Source organism: Periophthalmus magnuspinnatus, chromosome 1 (genome assembly GCF_009829125.3).
Source record: "Periophthalmus magnuspinnatus isolate fPerMag1 chromosome 1, fPerMag1.2.pri, whole genome shotgun sequence".
Lineage (NCBI taxonomy): Eukaryota > Metazoa > Chordata > Actinopteri > Gobiiformes > Gobiidae > Periophthalmus > Periophthalmus magnuspinnatus.
In genome coordinates this window covers 11,500,930-11,518,437 of record NC_047126.1, presented here as the reverse complement: position 1 = coordinate 11,518,437, position 17,508 = coordinate 11,500,930, and the positions used below count along the sequence as shown (strand labels likewise).

Sequence of the window (17,508 nt, the reverse complement as noted above, 5' to 3'; positions counted from 1 at the left end):
TTATCAATTAGTCAAGATTTGTATAGTGCCTTTACAACAGCCAGACGGTGCACAGCTTCACAGGATAAAAACAGCGGAAAAACATAATAAAATACATACATGAGTAAACAGACATTAACACAAGTCAGCAACACGTCAAAATACTAAGATAAACACACACAATTCTAGAAGAAATTTTCTTTTAAAAAAATAAAAATTCTCAGATCCTGAAACAATAACATTTCTTATCACATACTGTTGTAGGGTGGTTTATTATTTTAAAACCCTGTTTATAGCTCAAACTGAACCGTGCCTCAGGGCGGCAAAACTGGTTGGTCCTCCTCCTGTTGTTCCAACACATTTGTCTTGTTTAATTTTAACCAAAGCCAGTCATCCACAGACTCCACAGACGCCTGTAGGCAGAATAAATGTTCAGATTGTGTAGACCATGTGTTTACCTATAACTTTTCCTACTATTATGTCCTGAACATTTTATCAATGTACATATATTTATCATTATTTTATTTTCATTTCTCACTGTCATAGGTTATGAATTTGTACCACTAGAGGGAGCCATAAGCATCATTGTGAGGCATATTTAGATTGGACCTTGAACTTGGAAAAAAAAGAAAAATGGCAACCCCTGCTATGGTCTGCTAACTGTAAGAACATACTGCAACATCAAACACTGAACATCACGAGATTTTACTAATCTGTTTGTTCCACAACTAGGCCAAACTTTAGTCAGAAGTTTTGAAATTTGAATGTAATAGCCTAAATAGACATTGAAATTATTACTCACCCAGTCATATTGATCTACTGTAGCGTCTTTCATATCTCCTGTGTCCTCAGTGAACTCAGAATATTCCTTTACCGAAAACACAAAATGTACTATAATCCATTTTTAAAATACATATAATAATAATGACTTACCAGATCCTCTTCGTAGACTGCAAGCGTTTTCTTCATCTCAGCTCCAGCACTGCCATAGAAAGACACAGTGCAAGATGGTAGAGAAAACACCCGAATTATATTGTGTGTGTATATATATATATATATATATATATATACACACACACATAATAAAAACATAGTACTTAAAGCTTACAGTGGCTTGGCATGACGGGTCTTTGGTCCTAAAATATTTTCAGTCATTAGAATTTTGTCAAAAATGAGGAAATGAACTACAAAACCTAAAAGAATGTCACATCTTACTGTACACAAAGCCAATACCACAGCAGATGCAGACCAGGGCTAAGATAAATGCGAAACTTCCAAAGACCACAGCGACCACGACATCAGGGATCCGATTTAACACTGTCAGAGCAAAGAATGAAATCATTCATGAACAAATCAGGCGTAACCATGGAAATCTGTAGGTAAAGGAAAACTATAGGCATTAAATATTATGTGTTATTATTATGTGTTTTCCGTGTGACTGGCAATAACTTGTTCAGTGTTTTGACATGTAGTAATAACTTTTGCTGCCAATTACCTCATTACAAAAAACTTACAAGCTCCACTACCCTACAATAGCATACAATGTTCTGACCCCACAATATGAAAGTCTACATGACAGTTTGGTTCTGTTGAATGTCTCTCCACACTCTTCACTTCAATTTCCACTTATTGGTGTCTTCTAAATCTTACAAGCCAAAAACAATCCTTAATGTGGAATGTGGAAAAACTGAGTATCCAGCCTTAAATAATTTAAAATCAGAATATTAATCTGGATTTCAGTAGTTTTTACTAAGTTAAGTTTGATTTTGTGATCTCCTGAAATTGTATTAGATTCAAGACACCTCTGACAGATAATTGAAAGAAGAAAATTAATTTGTAAACTGTATTAAATTGTACCTTCTTTATCAAGGTATTTTCCCCTGCTGCGTATTGCGGTTGTGTTGTCAAATTCATCAGACGCCTCACAGTGGTATGTCCCGGCGCTTCTCCGGTCCACGGCCAGAAGCAGGATGGAACTTTTCGGGGGCACGTTCACCATGTGGTAGAAGGGTCCCCGGGTGTGAGGGAGCAGAGTCCCATTCAGGAACCACTCAAACTTCACATGGGTTCCTTTTGAGGCCGTGCAGTTAAATGTCAGCCCAACCACAGCGAAGTTTGAGCCTGTGTCATAGCTGTACTGTAAAGTCACCGGGCCTTCAACTGGCACTGTGAAAAAAAGAGCATATTTCTCAAGTCCATTAAGATAATATGGGACAATATTAAGATATAATGTATTTACCTTCTGCTCTGAATTTGATTAATTTCAGTGTAGAAGTTTAGAAAAGTCTTGCCTCTGAATATAAGTAAACTAAAAAGACAACAGTGTACCCCATGGATGGCAACCTGCTTTCTAGTGTATACGGCTTATTTGAGATCAGCAGCTCTATAGATATTCACACAACCAGAAAAAGGAGGCAACTTCCTGAATAAGGTGAATATAATTTAATCTGGATGAGAACCATAAGGAAGCGACTTCCCAGTATTGAGAATTGTATTCAGTTTGAAACATCGCATGTGGAAACAACTGCCTGAAACTGTCCCAGACTCATGTTTCTCCAGGTAGGTGGGGCTAATGGTTCATTTCTGAAGCATGTTCATCAGACTTGTTTTAACAGTGGTACTGGCCTTTTAAACCACTGGCAGCACCACAAGTTAAGATGCATGGTGCAATAAAGCAGGTAAGAAACTGTTTTAATTTTTTGAACTGTACCACATCCAGAATGCTGTTTTATTAATGAGTTTTGTAGAATCGTAATTGCAAATGATTAAAAATGGAACATACCGACTTTTAATTCCATCCAGTCTTTGCTTGTGCTCTGTTGTCCATTGTCCGCGGTGCATTTGAGCCATCTAGCATGCTGTCCCAAAGCAATCGGGATCTTAAAAGTGGCATTTCTGTCATCTACTGTTACATTACCAATCTCGTCATCAAATTCATGAAGAGTGAATGTGATAGGAGGAGTCCCTCTTAAAGAATGGCAAGACACCAATGCAGAGTAACTCATATTCTCTTTCAGTACAGTGAAGGAGGGTTGAGGAGTGGACACAGCAGCTAAAGATAATAATATTTATGTTATTTATATAGGTCACTAAAATGTACAATGAGTTTACTGACCTTTGAAAGTGATCTGAACTGTAGAGCTATTTGATTGGTAGATGGTTTCATTATAGGAGTTCAGAGCGATGCACATGTACAAGCCACTGTCTTTAGAGGTTGTTCTGCAAAGACATTAAAAAACATATTAGTTTTTTGTAATGTGAGTTTATTAATGTTCCAGAAATAAGATAACAATGAGATTTTGGTGTCCATGTAAACATAGCCAGTGACATATGAAACCATAAAAGTGACTGGTTCAAAAGTGCAGTGAAAGCAAAGATGTATTTACCAATTATAATAAAGATTTATAAAACAAAAAATAGATGTCAGATATTAGTCTTACCTGAAGACTTTGAGCTGGTTGTCATTAAAATGTCGATAAGTTGTGTCAGAGATTTCTTCCTCATTGAGAAGCCAATAGTAGTTCACATAGGTTCCTTTCGCCACTTTACATTCTAGCTCCAAAGTTTTGTTTTCAAAGAGCTCAGTCTGTCCTGAACTGACCACCACCTCTGCGTTTTTCACCGGCTCTGAACAAAATCAAATAAATATATTACTTATTTCAAGAATAACTCACCCGTTGAATTTTTGGGATAACTCACCAATGACCCGAAGGCGGTGGCTTTTGCTCACTGTTGGCTCAATAGAGGTGTTGTTCTGAGCGCTTGCCACACACTCCAGGAATCCATCGTGAAATGGTTTGATCAAAATGGGAAAAACTCCTTGCTCCCCATTCAGAGAACTGTATTCACCAAGAATCTTATCACGGTCACCCTCCCTTAAATTAAAATCAATCCACCAATCAATGAATACACATTACATTCCTTCACAAACAATTTGTGAAGGAATACATTTCAGATGCAGTCATTTAGACAATGTTTTTGAAACTGAGAAATCTTGACAGCCATCCTAAGTCATTTTCTGAAAATACTGACTGAGAATCTAGCTTATATGCTGTAATGTTTTGAGTGAACTTAAGTAGAAGGTAGAAGTTGTTAGGTTTTAGCAATTAACAGTATGTTTTACCAGCAAAAAAATACTATTACAGCACAAAACTGCTGCAACTAGTCCTATTTTCAACCCTTTATTTATAGATGTTGAGATGCATTTGTGAGGGGAGACAGTTTCACTCAGCTTCACATGAAATTACATATGATATTACATTTTGTGAGGATTTGAAAGTATTCTAGCCCATTAAGGAATTACAGCATACTATAGGCTTCACTCACTTGAACAGCTGCAGCAGGATAGTTTCATTTTTGGGATACACAGAAAGTCTACAGTAAAACTCCACTGTATTCTTCAAAAGGGCCGCGTCTGGTCCATACAGCCGAGGTTGGCCCAGGACTGGAGGATCTTTATAAAATGAAGAATAATTCAGTTTTATTTATGAATAGCATAGCCTAGAATGACATGAGTGAAACACCTACTATTACCATCATAACAGGAGCCCAAACCTGAAAAAAAAGTGTAAGTGAAAAAGTGTTGCCAAATAATAATAATTAAATGTGCAGTGTTTTCTTACCTACAATCACCACAAATGAAAGATGAAGAATTATAGCCATTAAAGTGATGTCAGATCTCTACATAACGTTAAACTGTTTGTGAGAGGGAAAAACAGAGACGCTGTTTCAGACGTGTGCGTGTTACTGATAGTGGGATGTTGCACCTCCCTCCTTAAGGCAGAACAATCAAACTCAAAATATTTGCAATCAATGTGTATCATAAAAATTAAAAGACCACACACAACTGTATATTTCATCAGTATGTACTGTTTATTACAAAACACAAAAACATACATTCATAACCATAGAAATATTAACACCCGTATCTGTGTATCCTGTATCATACACTCTCTTCATCAGACTGTAACGTCACACAGCTGCAACAAAAACAGTATTCTGTTATATGTAGGGCTGGTTGGGATATTAATGGAATTTTAATCGGAACTGGTTCAGTCATTTTTATTTGCCAATGATTTTCTTATGATTTTGTTTTGATCTGGTAAAAGCATATGGTTTGGAGCAGAGTTTAGACAGAGGAGGAAGAAATTTGACTTTTTTTGTCATATCGCTCTCCTCATTAATGAGTATTATTGTTCTGTTGTTCTAGCCAATATAATTCTACATTCTCAGAGAGTGCCCCTCTTGTGCATTTACAATTTCACCACTTTGATCACTTTTTTTGTATCTTTTTTGTGAATCAATTCATGATATTGCTTTGCCCTGGCCTACACAAACCCTATATGTATGCAATGTGTGATATGTTTTTTGGCGTGGGGATTATTGCTTTAGAAAGCTTCAAAAGTTAAGCAAATTTTGAAACATATTTTCTGTTTACCTGGTTTTGGGTTTCTTGCAAAGGTCTTTAACGAGATGGTACTTCAGACATGGGATATTCAATTGGACTACAATTCAAAAACACATTTTCAGACTTTTTGGTAATACAGTTATGCCATTATGGTGTCTGCTTACTCTGTCCCTTGAGCATCTATTAAGAAACAAAAACAGGACATTATTAGATAATATGCTAGAGCAGGATTGAGACGTAATTTTTTTGTATTCTAACCTCTTCTTTGATCGACCATCTGATAGACACAGGCCACACCCACAACCAGGACAAGTAGGACAAAGCAGCAGAAAGCAATGGAGATAGACTCTATAGAGGGAACAGAGGCATCTGCAAAAAGAAAAGGAAATAGTTACTGGTTTAATATGTATTGGGGAAGTTGTCAGAGCTAAACATACAGTTAATATGGTTTTACTTGGCAGTGCAGCAGTGGGTGGAGGTGGGAGGGGCTTTGGGCATGGGTTTAAATATCCTGCAAGAGGACAACATGTAAAAGGTAATCTGATTTCCATGGTGTTCTGTACCCTCTTTATAAAAAAACAAACATAATAGACAGACCTGGGAAAAATTATAAAAAATAACAGTAATCAAAACAATAATCCCTCATATACATCGACCTTGATATCAATTCAATTGTATTTTTCTTTTCAAAACTGAATAAAAAATACTTTCAGTTTTAAAATAATTAATCTAAACAAGACATAATTCAAGTTTGTGCCATTTAACAAAAAAAAAAAAAAAAAAGCCTAATTTCTTCCTCCAAAAACTGAACTCCAAACCATGTGCTTTTGAAATGATTGGACCTCAATTTGATTAATATTGAGTCAATGGTTCAGCTCTAATCAATATAAGATGACATTAAAAATACCACACCTTTGAATTGTACCAACACATCTTCGCTCTGCACCCAAGGACCACTCTCATCATAGCTGTCTCTTGCTTTGCACCTGTAATGTCCAAAAACCTCTGGTCCAAGCTTGGTTAAAATTAGAGTTCGTCCATGGTCCGTGAAGGCAAAGGGAGGAATGGTTTGGGGGATGTAAAATTCTGTTTGGGTGTCTGAAGTCAGGACAGAGCCATTATGGAGCCATGTGATAAAGGGGAAAGTCCCCTGGCTTATCTGGCAACCCAGTTTAGCAGCAGTGGGTTTGGTGTCTATTCTGTAGAAGTAATCCACCAGCACTTTTATGTGGCCTCCAACTGGGACTGGTCAAATGAGAAAAAACGTATTTGAGGAAGTATGAAAACACTACACATATAGTAAATAATCATTCAAATGAATATGCAAGTGTTACAAAAACTCTAAAAACAAACAAAAACAAATTTAAATTGAAAAGTTAATAATAATAATTAAAGTTAATAAAATAACTTTAATTTCAGTTTGTACTTTAAATATAAAGTACAGTAATACAATATAAAAGTATGTCAATGTCAAAATCAGATAAATTACTAAAACTACATCATAATTAGCCTATTAAGAATGATTCAGTTTGGATTATGGCATTAATGAAGCAGTTACAAAGCTGGAATCATTCTTAATCCCCTCAAATCTCATTATTTATTAAGTCTTTGTTGCTTTATTAAGGCTATTTATTAGAAATTGTTAAAGAATGTTTCAGTCTCAAATGACCAAAACTATTCCTTTATTTATAACATATCTCACCAACTTCCAGAGTCAGGGGTTCACTCACGATGTCCTGGACCTCTGTTTGGGCCCTGCACTGCGCTCTGCCCATCTCCAGCCCTGGGACCATGAGGAGGTCAAACCAGATGGACAGTGATCCAGACCCTGTGACTGAGTCCACTGTCCTGTCATTCAGGAGGAGGGTGAAGTTTATTGGAGGACTGCCCCGGGACACACTGCAGCTGATGTTCCCCATCAAATTGCCACCAGCTTCTTTGGAGACGGAAAATGAGATCTGAGGCTTGGTCATGTAGACTGGAGGGAAAATGGGAAGAATTTTATTTATAACAACTTGAATATGTGGAAAACTTTTTGTTACACAATAGCTGTGATTATCTTTACCAACATGTTTTTGATAACATTGCTGAGTTGGTAACAAAGATCAATAATGGGGCTAAGAAGAAGTTGGCTTTGGCTCGGACCCATATAATATTCCTAGGTTTCAGAATGATGGAAAAATTGTAACTGTTGCCATAGTGATGAAGAATTTAGAACAAAAATTATATCTTTTGAAGGGGAAAAATTCTCAAAACGTTGCATTTTTCAGGAAGGTAAAAATCATAAATAGTGTTATCCCATAATCATAACTCCAATGTTAAATACATGTGTTCAAACGAACATTTACCCTTAAACTGTTGTCCAGATACACATTTCTTGACCATACTAAGTGTGAGACAATGCATTGGAAGTCTGCTATTTGTAAATAAAGGCAGTCAGTGAAATGTAAGACCTTTGACAATGAGCTGCACCTCTCTGCTGCTGGAGAACCGCTTGATGTCCTCCACAGTGGAAAAGGCCATGCAGGAGTAATGACCCGCATGTTCAGGGCGGACTTTCTCTATCACCAAATGGTTCCCCTGAGAGTGGACCAGAGGTGAGGAGGAGGATTGCACCAGTCTCCTGTTGAAGAACCAGGAGTAGGACAGGTGAGAGCCACGGGACACGTTACAGCAGAGGACCAGACGAGACCCCTCATAGGCCACAGGTGGGAATGGCTCTGAAGTTACCCTGGTTTCTGATGGAGGAACTGAGGAAAAGATGTGGAGCAAGGGTCAATGAAACTATAATTAGACCTTTTTTCTGGGATGAAGTCATCAGTCTCCCTGTATTAATCCTAAGGCCTAGTGCTTAACAGTCAGCGCATATATGAGTATGTGTTACTTTGTTTGTTGTTCTGTTTTGTTTGTTATAAAGATGCACTGTGCAACTTTTCTAGTGAAGGGTTCGCAACCTGCATGTCTCCATAGATATGTTGTTTATTTACCTGGAATGTTCCACAAGGTATATATTTTTGGGAATAAAACAGGTGTAATGAATAAATGTGATATTGTGGGACATTCAAAGTAAAGCAATAACATCTCTATTGCAACAAGCAGGTGGCAACCCCCAGACAAGTTACAAAGTACATCTTTAACAATATATCACTGCATTTTTGTCAAATTACTACTATATTGCAACTATACATTTCAACTGGTCCTCTCCATTTTTAATTAGGTCATATAAATATTATTTTATTATGAGCTCATGCATATGTGAAATATATTTTGTAGGATAACCACTCACTCACTACAGTTAGTCTGACACTGTTGCTGACTCCTTCTCTGTTGTTGGCCCGGGCCTTGCAGTGGTACAACCCCCCTGACATCATAGCAACCTTCAGGAAGAATAACGCTGGCTGGTCTCCTTGGAGATCTATCCCACTATTGATGGCGGTGGCTTTGTCTTTTACCAGTTCATATGTGACTGGAGGAGGAGCACCCGGGGCCACACACCTGAAGACTACTCTGTAACTGAGGTAGGCCAAAGTGGGACCACTCAGGACAGGATGGAGAGACTCTGATCCATCTGTAAATACATAATAAATATACAGTCATCTGTAAGACCTGGAGCTAGTTCAGGGGTAAAGGCTTTATTTTCACTGAGGCATAATTTACCCCTGTAGTGGAAAACAATCAATAAAAAAATTGGTGAGACATTATCATTTCTGACTCCTTATGGCTGGAATTAGAACCTTTAGCAATGTCTAACAACATAAATGGTAATGGTTTCAATTTTTTTAATCAAAATAATCAAACTTTAGAAAAATAGAATTTCGACTTACTTATCATGACGATCAGGTTGGCCAAAGCTGAAAATAGCCAAAAACATTTTCATTTTTTTTTGTTTTGCTTTTTTTTTCACTGTTGAAAATCAAAAATAAAAGTTAAAAATAAACTCACCCCAAATTGGCAGCAGAAGTGTAGCTGTTGGATTCGACATAAGTGCTTTAGGCTTATCTGAGTCATGGCTGTGTGAAGTGTGTCCATGTGAGGGAAGGCATGAGGTGCATGTGTTGTTCTGAGATAAAGCCTTAACAGATAACTGACATTTTCAAACATTACATCAACACATTTTCAGCAGAGTTGCTTATATTATTTTTGTTTACATCTTTTTCTAGAATAAAATTGCATAAATGAGTATTGTAAGGCAGTTCAGGTTCATATGATATTAATCACAGTTTAATATATTTTTGTGGATTCTACATTTACACAGCATGTATTTACAATTTACAGATGCAATTTCAGTGCTTGGTTTGGCTTCAAAATCCTGCTTATTTCCAGTGTTCATATAAAAACAAACATCAGCTCTACTCATAATATTCCTTCTGGGACGTCCTGTGTGGGAGGGGGTGACCCAGGCTCCTGGTTTAGGCTCCTACTCTTGTCCGTCTGAGCAGAATCTGGGTGTCTCTTTCTACACCTAAGAATCGTGGCATGTTCTTTCACCAGGAAACGCTTATCTGCACTGGTCTGTGGGAGGAAATATACATTCACTAGTTACATACAGTATGCAATAGACATTGTGGGGTATTGCTAATATGCACAGACAGATGATCTCCTCATTGTACACTAGTTTTTGTATATTAGCAACAACCTACCGTCACCAGCATCTGTTTAAGTCTCTCAATGGTCTTGTTGTTGGCTCTCCGCCGTGAGACATAGAAGGTTAGCATTATGCTGAAGAAGAACAAAGAAACAAAAAAAAAAAAAAAAAAAAAAATCAATTGCAACTTAAAGATTATATTTATTGCAAAACATGGCACAATTCAAAACTCACACTTGTGTCATGAGCAGGGGAAGAGCAAAGGCCGCAGAGGAGAGAAAGTGTATGGTGGTCTGGACTGGACTGGGGAGGGTCTGCATACAGGCCCCTGTCACATTAAGAACACTGCGCCCATTCCCAAATGGACCACAAGAGGGCATGAGTGAAGACCTGTAGGGAGATCACAGTCTATGAGGGAGATAAAATACTTAATAGACAAAATGTAACTATTCTGGATAATGACTTGGTTTTGTGTTTCTGTCTACAAGCTTGACAAGAATATCAAAGCATTACAGCAGACCCTTTTTCATTCACTCCCCAGTCCTCACATAGATGATAGTGAAGAAACGTTTGTAGTCACAATTGCCCTGTTTGAGGAAAGCATACCAATCTATCTTAGCCACCTCCCTGTCTAAATAAATCAACAAAAACACTTAGGGATACAAAAGACCAAAACACTTCAATGTCACCCCAAATAGAGGTATATATCAACACACTGCACTCTATCAAGAGCATCAAGGGTGTATCAATGGCAGATAGTAGTCTTATATACACAGAACATCCACATAGAATTCAGCTTACCAATCTTCAAACTGTCTTTTACCTGAGGAGGTTGAAGGCCAGAGTGACCCCTGCAATAGCCAGGCCGAGCAGCAGCATGAAGTGAAACAGCACAGAGGAGCTGGATGCCCGAAACATCCTCTGCTCTGCCACACAGCACCGCAGCAACGTGAACTGGAACAAAGACGGCACCGCTTTGGGTAAATCAACATAAATTTATATAGTCCAACAACAGGGCCTACATGTGGACATATATGACAAACTAGGTACAAGATAACAAGTCTTCTAACATTACACAAAACTTTTTTTCTGATGGAGTGTATAAATGTGTTAATATTACAGTTCATAGGGTATGGCCCATTCCTAACATGTTATTAGAAGAATGTTAAAATATGTAGTCTATTCTTGGGTTTCAGCGTCCTGTTAATGATGACTTCTCGAGGACTTTGCAAAGGATTTTATTATATTTTGTTTTAAAATGTTAATTCCTATGGCAATCGTTCTGATTTTCACAGCTGATGAAAGTGTTACAAGCCAAAATAAAATGACCCAGCATTTGGCCAAGTGGCTAGTGGTGATGTGGCACTGACCTTCTTGATGTAGAAAGTAGCAGTGAGTGCAACTGTTCCGATGAGTGGCAGCAGGGGGCAGTAGTACACCCCAACCCAGGACACTGTTTGTGCATACACCAGATCCAGAACATTGAAGGGAATCAGGAACTGCTGTTTTCCAGACAAACGAGCCACAAGGGATGATGGGTACTTTTCCTGCACTAACCTTTAAAAGAGCAAGACATAATTTAGACTTAAAGGTGCACTATGTACTATACTTTACTTCTCTTTCATTTACAGAGTTACAGAATAAATGAAAGAGACCTGACCTGTAACTTGGCCTGTTGGCCTACTTGTCTACATGGAGATAGATAGTTATGCTATTTTAGAAAACTATAAAGCATTCCGGGGAAAAAAACGACATTGTTAAGTGAAAACCGATAAAGAAACAGAGCAGAAGAAACTCACTTCCTGGGGTAATTTATGAAGAAGGCAAAAGAGAATGTGGTGAGGAAGTTGAAGATGCAGAGCTTGTACATCTCTCTGCCGATCTGATTCTCCCAACACTGAAACAACAGTAGAGTATCGTTTGTTTATTTTCTAATTCTTCCCCAGAATATAATTGGCTAAGAATAGAATTAAGAAAGGACTCTGGATATGAAAATAGGATAAAATGCTTTATTAAGACAAGAGACAAGAGTGAACCACAAGATGCACAAATGCTGTAGTGTAAACCCTGCAGGAGTAAATTAGATCTAAACAAAATCAACTCCACCAAATCATGTGAGCCTGACCAAAACAGACTAACTAACAAAAGTAATATTACTGGGGTACAGAGTAATGCAATGTGATTTAAACGTGACAAAACTAGACACCAATTTGTACTTACTTGATCATGATTGGTGGTAAAGGTGAAAAACAAATAAATCCCCAAAGACCCAAGTTTCAGAAAGATACTTCTGCAGAAACAATGGTTAGTACAATGATTAGTATTGATTGAACTGTGAATGAGCTGGTCATGTGTATTGTGTCTTACCGTACAAGTGTTGCATTGACCTGAGTAGTGAAAGAGTTATCTTCAAAGGCTGAGATCTTACGGAAAATATGAGGAAGGACCATGTTTACTGTAGTTATGGTCATGGGAGGCAAGTACTGGAGAAACAGGCTGAACAACCAGTGTCCTCTCTGTACGTATAAATAAATAAATAAATAAATAAACAAACAAACAAACAAACAAACAAACAAACAAATAAATAAATAGTAGATGTACCTCATTATTTTCAGACTGGGACATTTTTGTTGCAAAGTAAATGAAGAAGAAGGCTCCACTGAGCAGAGCGAGTACAATGAGGTTGAGGAGGAAGCGCAGCAGGTAAAGCCGAATCCACTGTCCAAGTGTCCTCTGGGCCTCACGTAAAGTAAAGTTCTGCTCATCAAAAAACAGCTGAGAGCAGAAAAAATTACTTTAAAGCATTTTATGAATGACCTCTTAATCTCCTTAGCAATTAATGTTGCATTATGTAATGTTTCTGCTGTGAGGAGGAATGTTACAGGTGTTTCTCAAAAAATACTTTGAAAAACATGCATTCTTACTGTGACTGTGAGACCCACAGATGTAACCTGTAACTTGGCCTCGTGACATCAGCAGCTTATCTCCATTGTAATAGTTCTATTTAATGCCCTAGTGTGGAATATTTCAGGCAAAACAATACCATCTTCATGGAGATAAGCAGGTGGTGAACCAGGTGGTGGACCTTCCATCAGAAAAGGTTACAAATGGTGGATTTAATCACAAGGAAGAGTATTCAGACCTCATACCTGTCACCCTCTTTCCTTAGACCGTATATATATTCACACCATGAATAAAAGGCGATATACCAACATGAATATCATCACCTTTATCACACTTACTCTTTTGTATTTCGCAGCATTACACACAACAATACTGATGACTGACAATTAGCATTTGTGCTTAAAACACTCAAAACAATGCATCTGGTTTGTCCAACGTTACTCGGATGTTTATATTTTAAAAACTTTACAATTTAATAATTTTAGGTAATTGAATGAGCAACAAAAGAAAACATACCAAACACCGCTTTTTCTTTACACAGAAAAGAGATGAGGATTTACTGTCGTCAAAAGCAAGTCCAAAGAGGTCTAGCTCTCACCTTCAGGTCGTTCCTGATGAAGTTGTGCTTGAGAGCGGCAGCAGAAGGGTCCCGGATGGTGTGGTCCCATCCACAGAATATTTTATATGACACAAAAGTGTTCAGGCGTTTCATCAGGATCCATGTGTGCTTGTAGCCCACTACTGTCCTGAAAAATGAGTAGAAAATTTAAAGTGGCATATTTAAAGTGATCTTAAAGGTAACCTTTCTGATGGGTGACCTAACATGGAGATGTTATGCTTTGCTTGGAATGTTCCATAATTTCCAACATATCTATCCAACAGTTAATTTAATTTTTTTTGTTCACATTCTTATTCTGAATGGGATCACCTCTCCACAGATCTGTCCTGTCACTCTGTCCTACTTATAACGTGTCATCTTCTTGTCTCCATGATGATAGATGTTTAATGTCATACTGTAGAGCAGTACTGTACCTGGCAACGCAATGGTATCTCCATGGAGACAAGCAGGTGGCGTACCATGCAGAAAAGGTACATAGTGTGTTTTTTGAACAAAGCACTTAAAATGCCCAAAGTGCAAGATTATATAGTTATAATTAGATAATAATAAATGTTCAAAGACAACTAGTTACTAATATGTGAGCAAAGTTGGAGCACATTTTAAATAAGGACGCATTTGATGGTGAGAAACTGACCTCCGCACAACCAGGAGGAGACTGATGAAGTAAATGGAGAGAACTGCATAGAGGTATAACAGAGGTGTATTCAAACAAGGGAATTCGAGTGACCCACGAGAGTAAAATCCATAGAACACAGGGGATCGTTCCAAGTATCCCTAAAACATAAAGACATACCTTTACTGCTCAGATACATAAACATAAAGACACCCAATCACTTACTGTTCCCAAGAAGAAATCCAGCACTGAATCATTGGCCCCAAACTTTAAAAAATCTGAAAATATAACATAAAGTGTAAAGGATCATAGCAAAAAGTAATTGTTTGGTGTATTGTATCATTTGTGCAGGTAACGGACCACTTCTCATGCCTTTCCCATAAAATGCAGTTGGTCCCAATATAAGACCCCCAACCAGAGCGCAGAGCAGGAGGTTGAGGTACACCAGATATCTCAGGAACACAAAATAAGCTTTAACGCCCACTCCAAACCGACCTACAAAAATACAAGTTAAAGTTTATCAAACAGTACTTACATGTAACATTTATCTATGCATACCTTCAATTGAGTGTAATGTGCGTTGCCATGGCACCAGTCCTCTGAGAGCCTCTCCTGTCTGCTCCCTGACCCTCCTCCTGTAGATGCTCTGGCTTCGCCTCCAGGACTCCCAAACACCTATCCTGCTCTTTTGCATCTTCCTCATGTCCCTATTAGTGACAACATACTAAACATAAATACTTGTTATATATATGTATCTTATAATGTATAATATATTTAATTTACTCTGTCCCACTGAAAACTAAATGAGTTCATGAATATATTGTTGTTATGTTGATCGGCAAGACACTTTACCAATTTGGTTCTGTGAATTTATTGTGCAGTTGGTGGTGATCAGAGTGGTTGTAAAAGCAGAATGTCACCTTTATGTCTGTGTCTGTCAGTAATCATACTATTTCTGTGTTAGTGAGTTCAGAAAATAATATTGCATTGATTGTAACTTAACATTGATATTGGACCATTTATTTTTTTACACTGAAGAGGCACACTACCAAACAAAGCTCTCAGGCATACTCCCTGAGATCCAGTCAGATCTCAGAAGCTACGCAGGATTGGGTGGATGGGAGAATGCTTAGAATACCACGTGCCACAGTGGGATGTCAGTGTCCTTAGGTAAGACACTTCACCCACATGCCTAGTAAGAATATGGTGTGTGTGTGTGTGTGTGTGTGGGGTGTGTGTGGGTGTGTGCGCGCGCGTGTGTGTGTGTGAGAGTGAGTGTGAACGGGGGGGTCAGAGGGGCTGATGGTGCAGATTGGCAGCCTCGCTTATGTCAGTCTGCCCCAAGGGAACTGTTGTTACAGTAATAGTTTACCACCACCGAGTGTGGAGTGAATAAATAATGTGCTGTGAAGCACTATAGGTGTCTTGAAGGGTGCTGTATGAGTCCAATGTATTATTATTATATAAATATATATAGATAAATATATCAGTATTTTCATTACATTTAACACATTTGTGATAAAAAATTATATGTTATAATAAGTCTTTATTACCTTGTTGTTTCACTTGTCAATGATGCAGGGCCTTAAACACTGGCAGTATTACTCACCGGACAGTTCTCTTGGCCTGTAGCCCTAGGAGTAGGTTCCTGATTGGCTGAGTGGTCACCTGTGATCCATTGTCCAGGTAAATGTTGTTGTTTTTATTAAGATGTCCCATCTGCGAACTTGGGAGCAGGTCCAAAATCTGGGCTCGATATAACTCAGAGTCCGAGGAGAGGGTGGAGTGGGTGCTCTCATCTGAGGAGGAGTTTTAGCATAGAAACTTTGTCAACTATATATCAATTATTTATAATAGGTTTTCTTTTGTTATTGTTCCGTTGTGGAAATAAGACTCCTTTTTGCAGGCTCTGATGAATGTTGAAGCAGAGACAAGTTTATTTCTTGCAAGAAATAGATCCGACAGCATCTCCCCCTAATGTCAGACCCCGAATGATGGAAATCACCAGGAAATCACCAGGTTTCTATAGTTTTAGATGACCAGAGTAAGGATGTGACACTCCTACTGAGGTGTGGCCAGACAAGCTCCTGGAGGCGTTCATGAGCTTGATCACCTCAGGATGTAACATGTGGAGTCAAAATAATACAAGGTGTGATACATTTCAGAGGAGAGGGATTTGAAAGCCAACTGTATGGTCTGATTGTGTCATGATGCCTGCAATTCCTGTCCTCCTGTGTTCTCTCCCCCTCCCCTACCTGTCTGCCCGGAGCTGGGCGGAGTTCCTGACTCCTCCCGCACGCACCTGGAGCGCATCAGCGCAATTACCTGCACCTGCTGCCGAGTATATGAGGGCTCGGCAGAAGACACTCGGAGCCAGGCCGTCCGCGTGTCAACGTGAATGCTCCAGCTTAGTTTGTTGTATTTTGTTGCCTGTCTGCCTGTTACTCATTGGACCTTTTTGCCACCTTCCAGATCCATGCTCTCGCTCGTTCCTGCTCCTGTCTCTGCGCTCCAGCTCCGGTACAGTCACCCCTCTGTCTTGCCTCCGGTTCCGTCTCGGTCTCCGGCTGCTTCTCGCCTCCTGCCCTGGCTCCCGCTCTCTGGACTACGCCGGCCCGGCCTGCCCCGGTCCCGTCTCGATCCTGTCTTCACTCTGGTCCTGGCTTCCCCGTCCCCGCTCTGCACTACGCCCGTCTGGTCTGCCTCCCGCTCCCTGGCTCCCCGTGTGTGTTAAATGAACTATTAAAAAATGAAATTCTCCATTTTGTAAATAAACACTGTCAACTTGCCCTGAGTCTGCACTCCTTGGCCCGCACCCGCACTAGCCGTTACGACAGATCGCATCTATCTTCACTTACATTATAAACACATCTTAATAAGATTAGCCACCAAAAGGGTTTAGATGAAAGGTTTTCTAGCACTGTCTTGACCAGACCAAATGAGTTTTAGTTACAAGACCACGTGATTTCTCAAAGGTAAACTAATCACGCAATATTTTAATTTCCTTTAGAGTTTCTTGATCATGCATACAGAAAGTCACAGTAAAACAAAAACACTGCACTTTACCAGAGGGGAGCCGCATGAGGCTGACACTGTTGTGTTCATCCATTTTTGGGATTTCAGTGAAGAAGCATAAAAAATTCTGAATGTCTGATCTCATTAAATGTCTCATCTCTTTAAATCTTCACCTAGCATCTTAGACTGCATTAATTTCACACTGACGATACATCGGAGGTTGTACTTTCTTAAGTTAAATTAATGTCACTTCTGCTAGTTTGACAGAGAACAGGAAATCACATGACAGGAAACCAACATGCAACAGTGGGTTAAAATAAATACAATTAAATACAAGGCAAAACAAAGGGCAGGTCCCCAAACTACTTTATTTAAAAAATGCAAAA

The 17,508-nt window shown here is 38.8% G+C and overlaps 3 protein-coding genes and 1 long non-coding RNA gene across 4 annotated transcripts; all 4 read right to left on the bottom strand.

The window, feature by feature from the left end:
- Positions 1 to 252: 252 nt before the first annotated feature.
- LOC129456680 (uncharacterized) lies at positions 253 to 952 on the bottom strand. The gene is made up of 3 exons (XR_008648894.1): positions 913 to 952; positions 782 to 847; positions 253 to 392 (listed from the first exon to the last, which is right to left on the bottom strand). It is a non-coding gene; the product is annotated as an uncharacterized LOC129456680 (long non-coding RNA).
- A 146-nt stretch (positions 953 to 1,098) lies between these two features.
- Positions 1,099 to 4,699, bottom strand: si:dkey-93h22.7 (Fc receptor-like protein 5). Its single transcript, XM_055225464.1, has 9 exons — positions 4,602 to 4,699; positions 4,513 to 4,533; positions 4,306 to 4,432; positions 3,679 to 3,854; positions 3,420 to 3,606; positions 3,095 to 3,198; positions 2,762 to 3,031; positions 1,837 to 2,145; positions 1,099 to 1,296 (listed from the first exon to the last, which is right to left on the bottom strand). Exons 1-9 carry the CDS (start codon positions 4,639 to 4,641, stop codon positions 1,184 to 1,186), a joined length of 1,347 nt encoding a protein of 448 aa, XP_055081439.1. The 5' UTR covers positions 4,642 to 4,699; the 3' UTR covers positions 1,099 to 1,183.
- A 744-nt stretch (positions 4,700 to 5,443) lies between these two features.
- On the bottom strand, positions 5,444 to 9,508 carry LOC117381446 (hemicentin-2). The gene is made up of 10 exons (XM_055221297.1): positions 9,329 to 9,508; positions 9,211 to 9,237; positions 8,673 to 8,954; positions 7,840 to 8,136; positions 7,089 to 7,364; positions 6,299 to 6,631; positions 5,841 to 5,897; positions 5,645 to 5,755; positions 5,551 to 5,566; positions 5,444 to 5,483 (listed from the first exon to the last, which is right to left on the bottom strand). Exons 1-10 carry the CDS (start codon positions 9,366 to 9,368, stop codon positions 5,444 to 5,446), a joined length of 1,479 nt encoding a protein of 492 aa, XP_055077272.1. The 5' UTR covers positions 9,369 to 9,508.
- Positions 9,509 to 9,586: 78 nt separating this feature from the next.
- On the bottom strand, positions 9,587 to 17,416 carry tmc8 (transmembrane channel-like 8). Its single transcript, XM_033975407.2, has 16 exons — positions 17,174 to 17,416; positions 15,717 to 15,906; positions 14,666 to 14,814; positions 14,468 to 14,602; positions 14,333 to 14,385; positions 14,129 to 14,268; positions 13,474 to 13,621; positions 12,573 to 12,746; positions 12,339 to 12,487; positions 12,192 to 12,261; positions 11,771 to 11,868; positions 11,342 to 11,528; positions 10,795 to 10,925; positions 10,206 to 10,361; positions 10,027 to 10,105; positions 9,587 to 9,898 (listed from the first exon to the last, which is right to left on the bottom strand). The coding sequence occupies exons 1-16, from the start codon at positions 17,277 to 17,279 to the stop codon at positions 9,740 to 9,742; spliced, it is 2,124 nt and encodes a 707-aa protein (XP_033831298.1). The 5' UTR covers positions 17,280 to 17,416; the 3' UTR covers positions 9,587 to 9,739.
- Positions 17,417 to 17,508: the final 92 nt, after the last annotated feature.

What these genes read in the sequence shown, in the direction of transcription:
- si:dkey-93h22.7 (XM_055225464.1), bottom strand. Translation starts at nt 4,641, where the DNA reads ATGGCTATAATTCTTCATCTTTCATTTGTGGTGATTGTAG. An exon ending in ATCCTGCTGCAGCTGTTCAA is followed by an intron (nt 3,855 to 4,305) that starts GTGAGTGAAGCC and finishes TTTTAATTTAAG; the next exon opens with GGAGGGTGACCGTGATAAGA. An exon ending in AACCAGCTCAAAGTCTTCAG is followed by an intron (nt 3,199 to 3,419) that starts GTAAGACTAATA and finishes ATGTCTTTGCAG; the next exon opens with AACAACCTCTAAAGACAGTG.
- LOC117381446 (XM_055221297.1), bottom strand. Translation starts at nt 9,368, where the DNA reads ATGTCGAATCCAACAGCTACACTTCTGCTGCCAATTTGGG. An exon ending in CAACCTGATCGTCATGATAA is followed by an intron (nt 8,955 to 9,210) that starts GTAAGTCGAAAT and finishes ATGTATTTACAG; the next exon opens with ATGGATCAGAGTCTCTCCAT. An exon ending in ACCCCTGACTCTGGAAGTTG is followed by an intron (nt 6,632 to 7,088) that starts GTGAGATATGTT and finishes TCATTTGACCAG; the next exon opens with TCCCAGTTGGAGGCCACATA.
- tmc8 (XM_033975407.2), bottom strand. Translation starts at nt 17,279, where the DNA reads ATGAGACATTTAATGAGATCAGACATTCAGAATTTTTTATGCTTCTTC. An exon ending in CTGGCCTTCAACCTCCTCAG is followed by an intron (nt 10,362 to 10,794) that starts GTAAAAGACAGT and finishes ATCTCCCTACAG; the next exon opens with GTCTTCACTCATGCCCTCTT. An exon ending in TTAAACAGATGCTGGTGACG is followed by an intron (nt 9,899 to 10,026) that starts GTAGGTTGTTGC and finishes TTCCTCCCACAG; the next exon opens with ACCAGTGCAGATAAGCGTTT.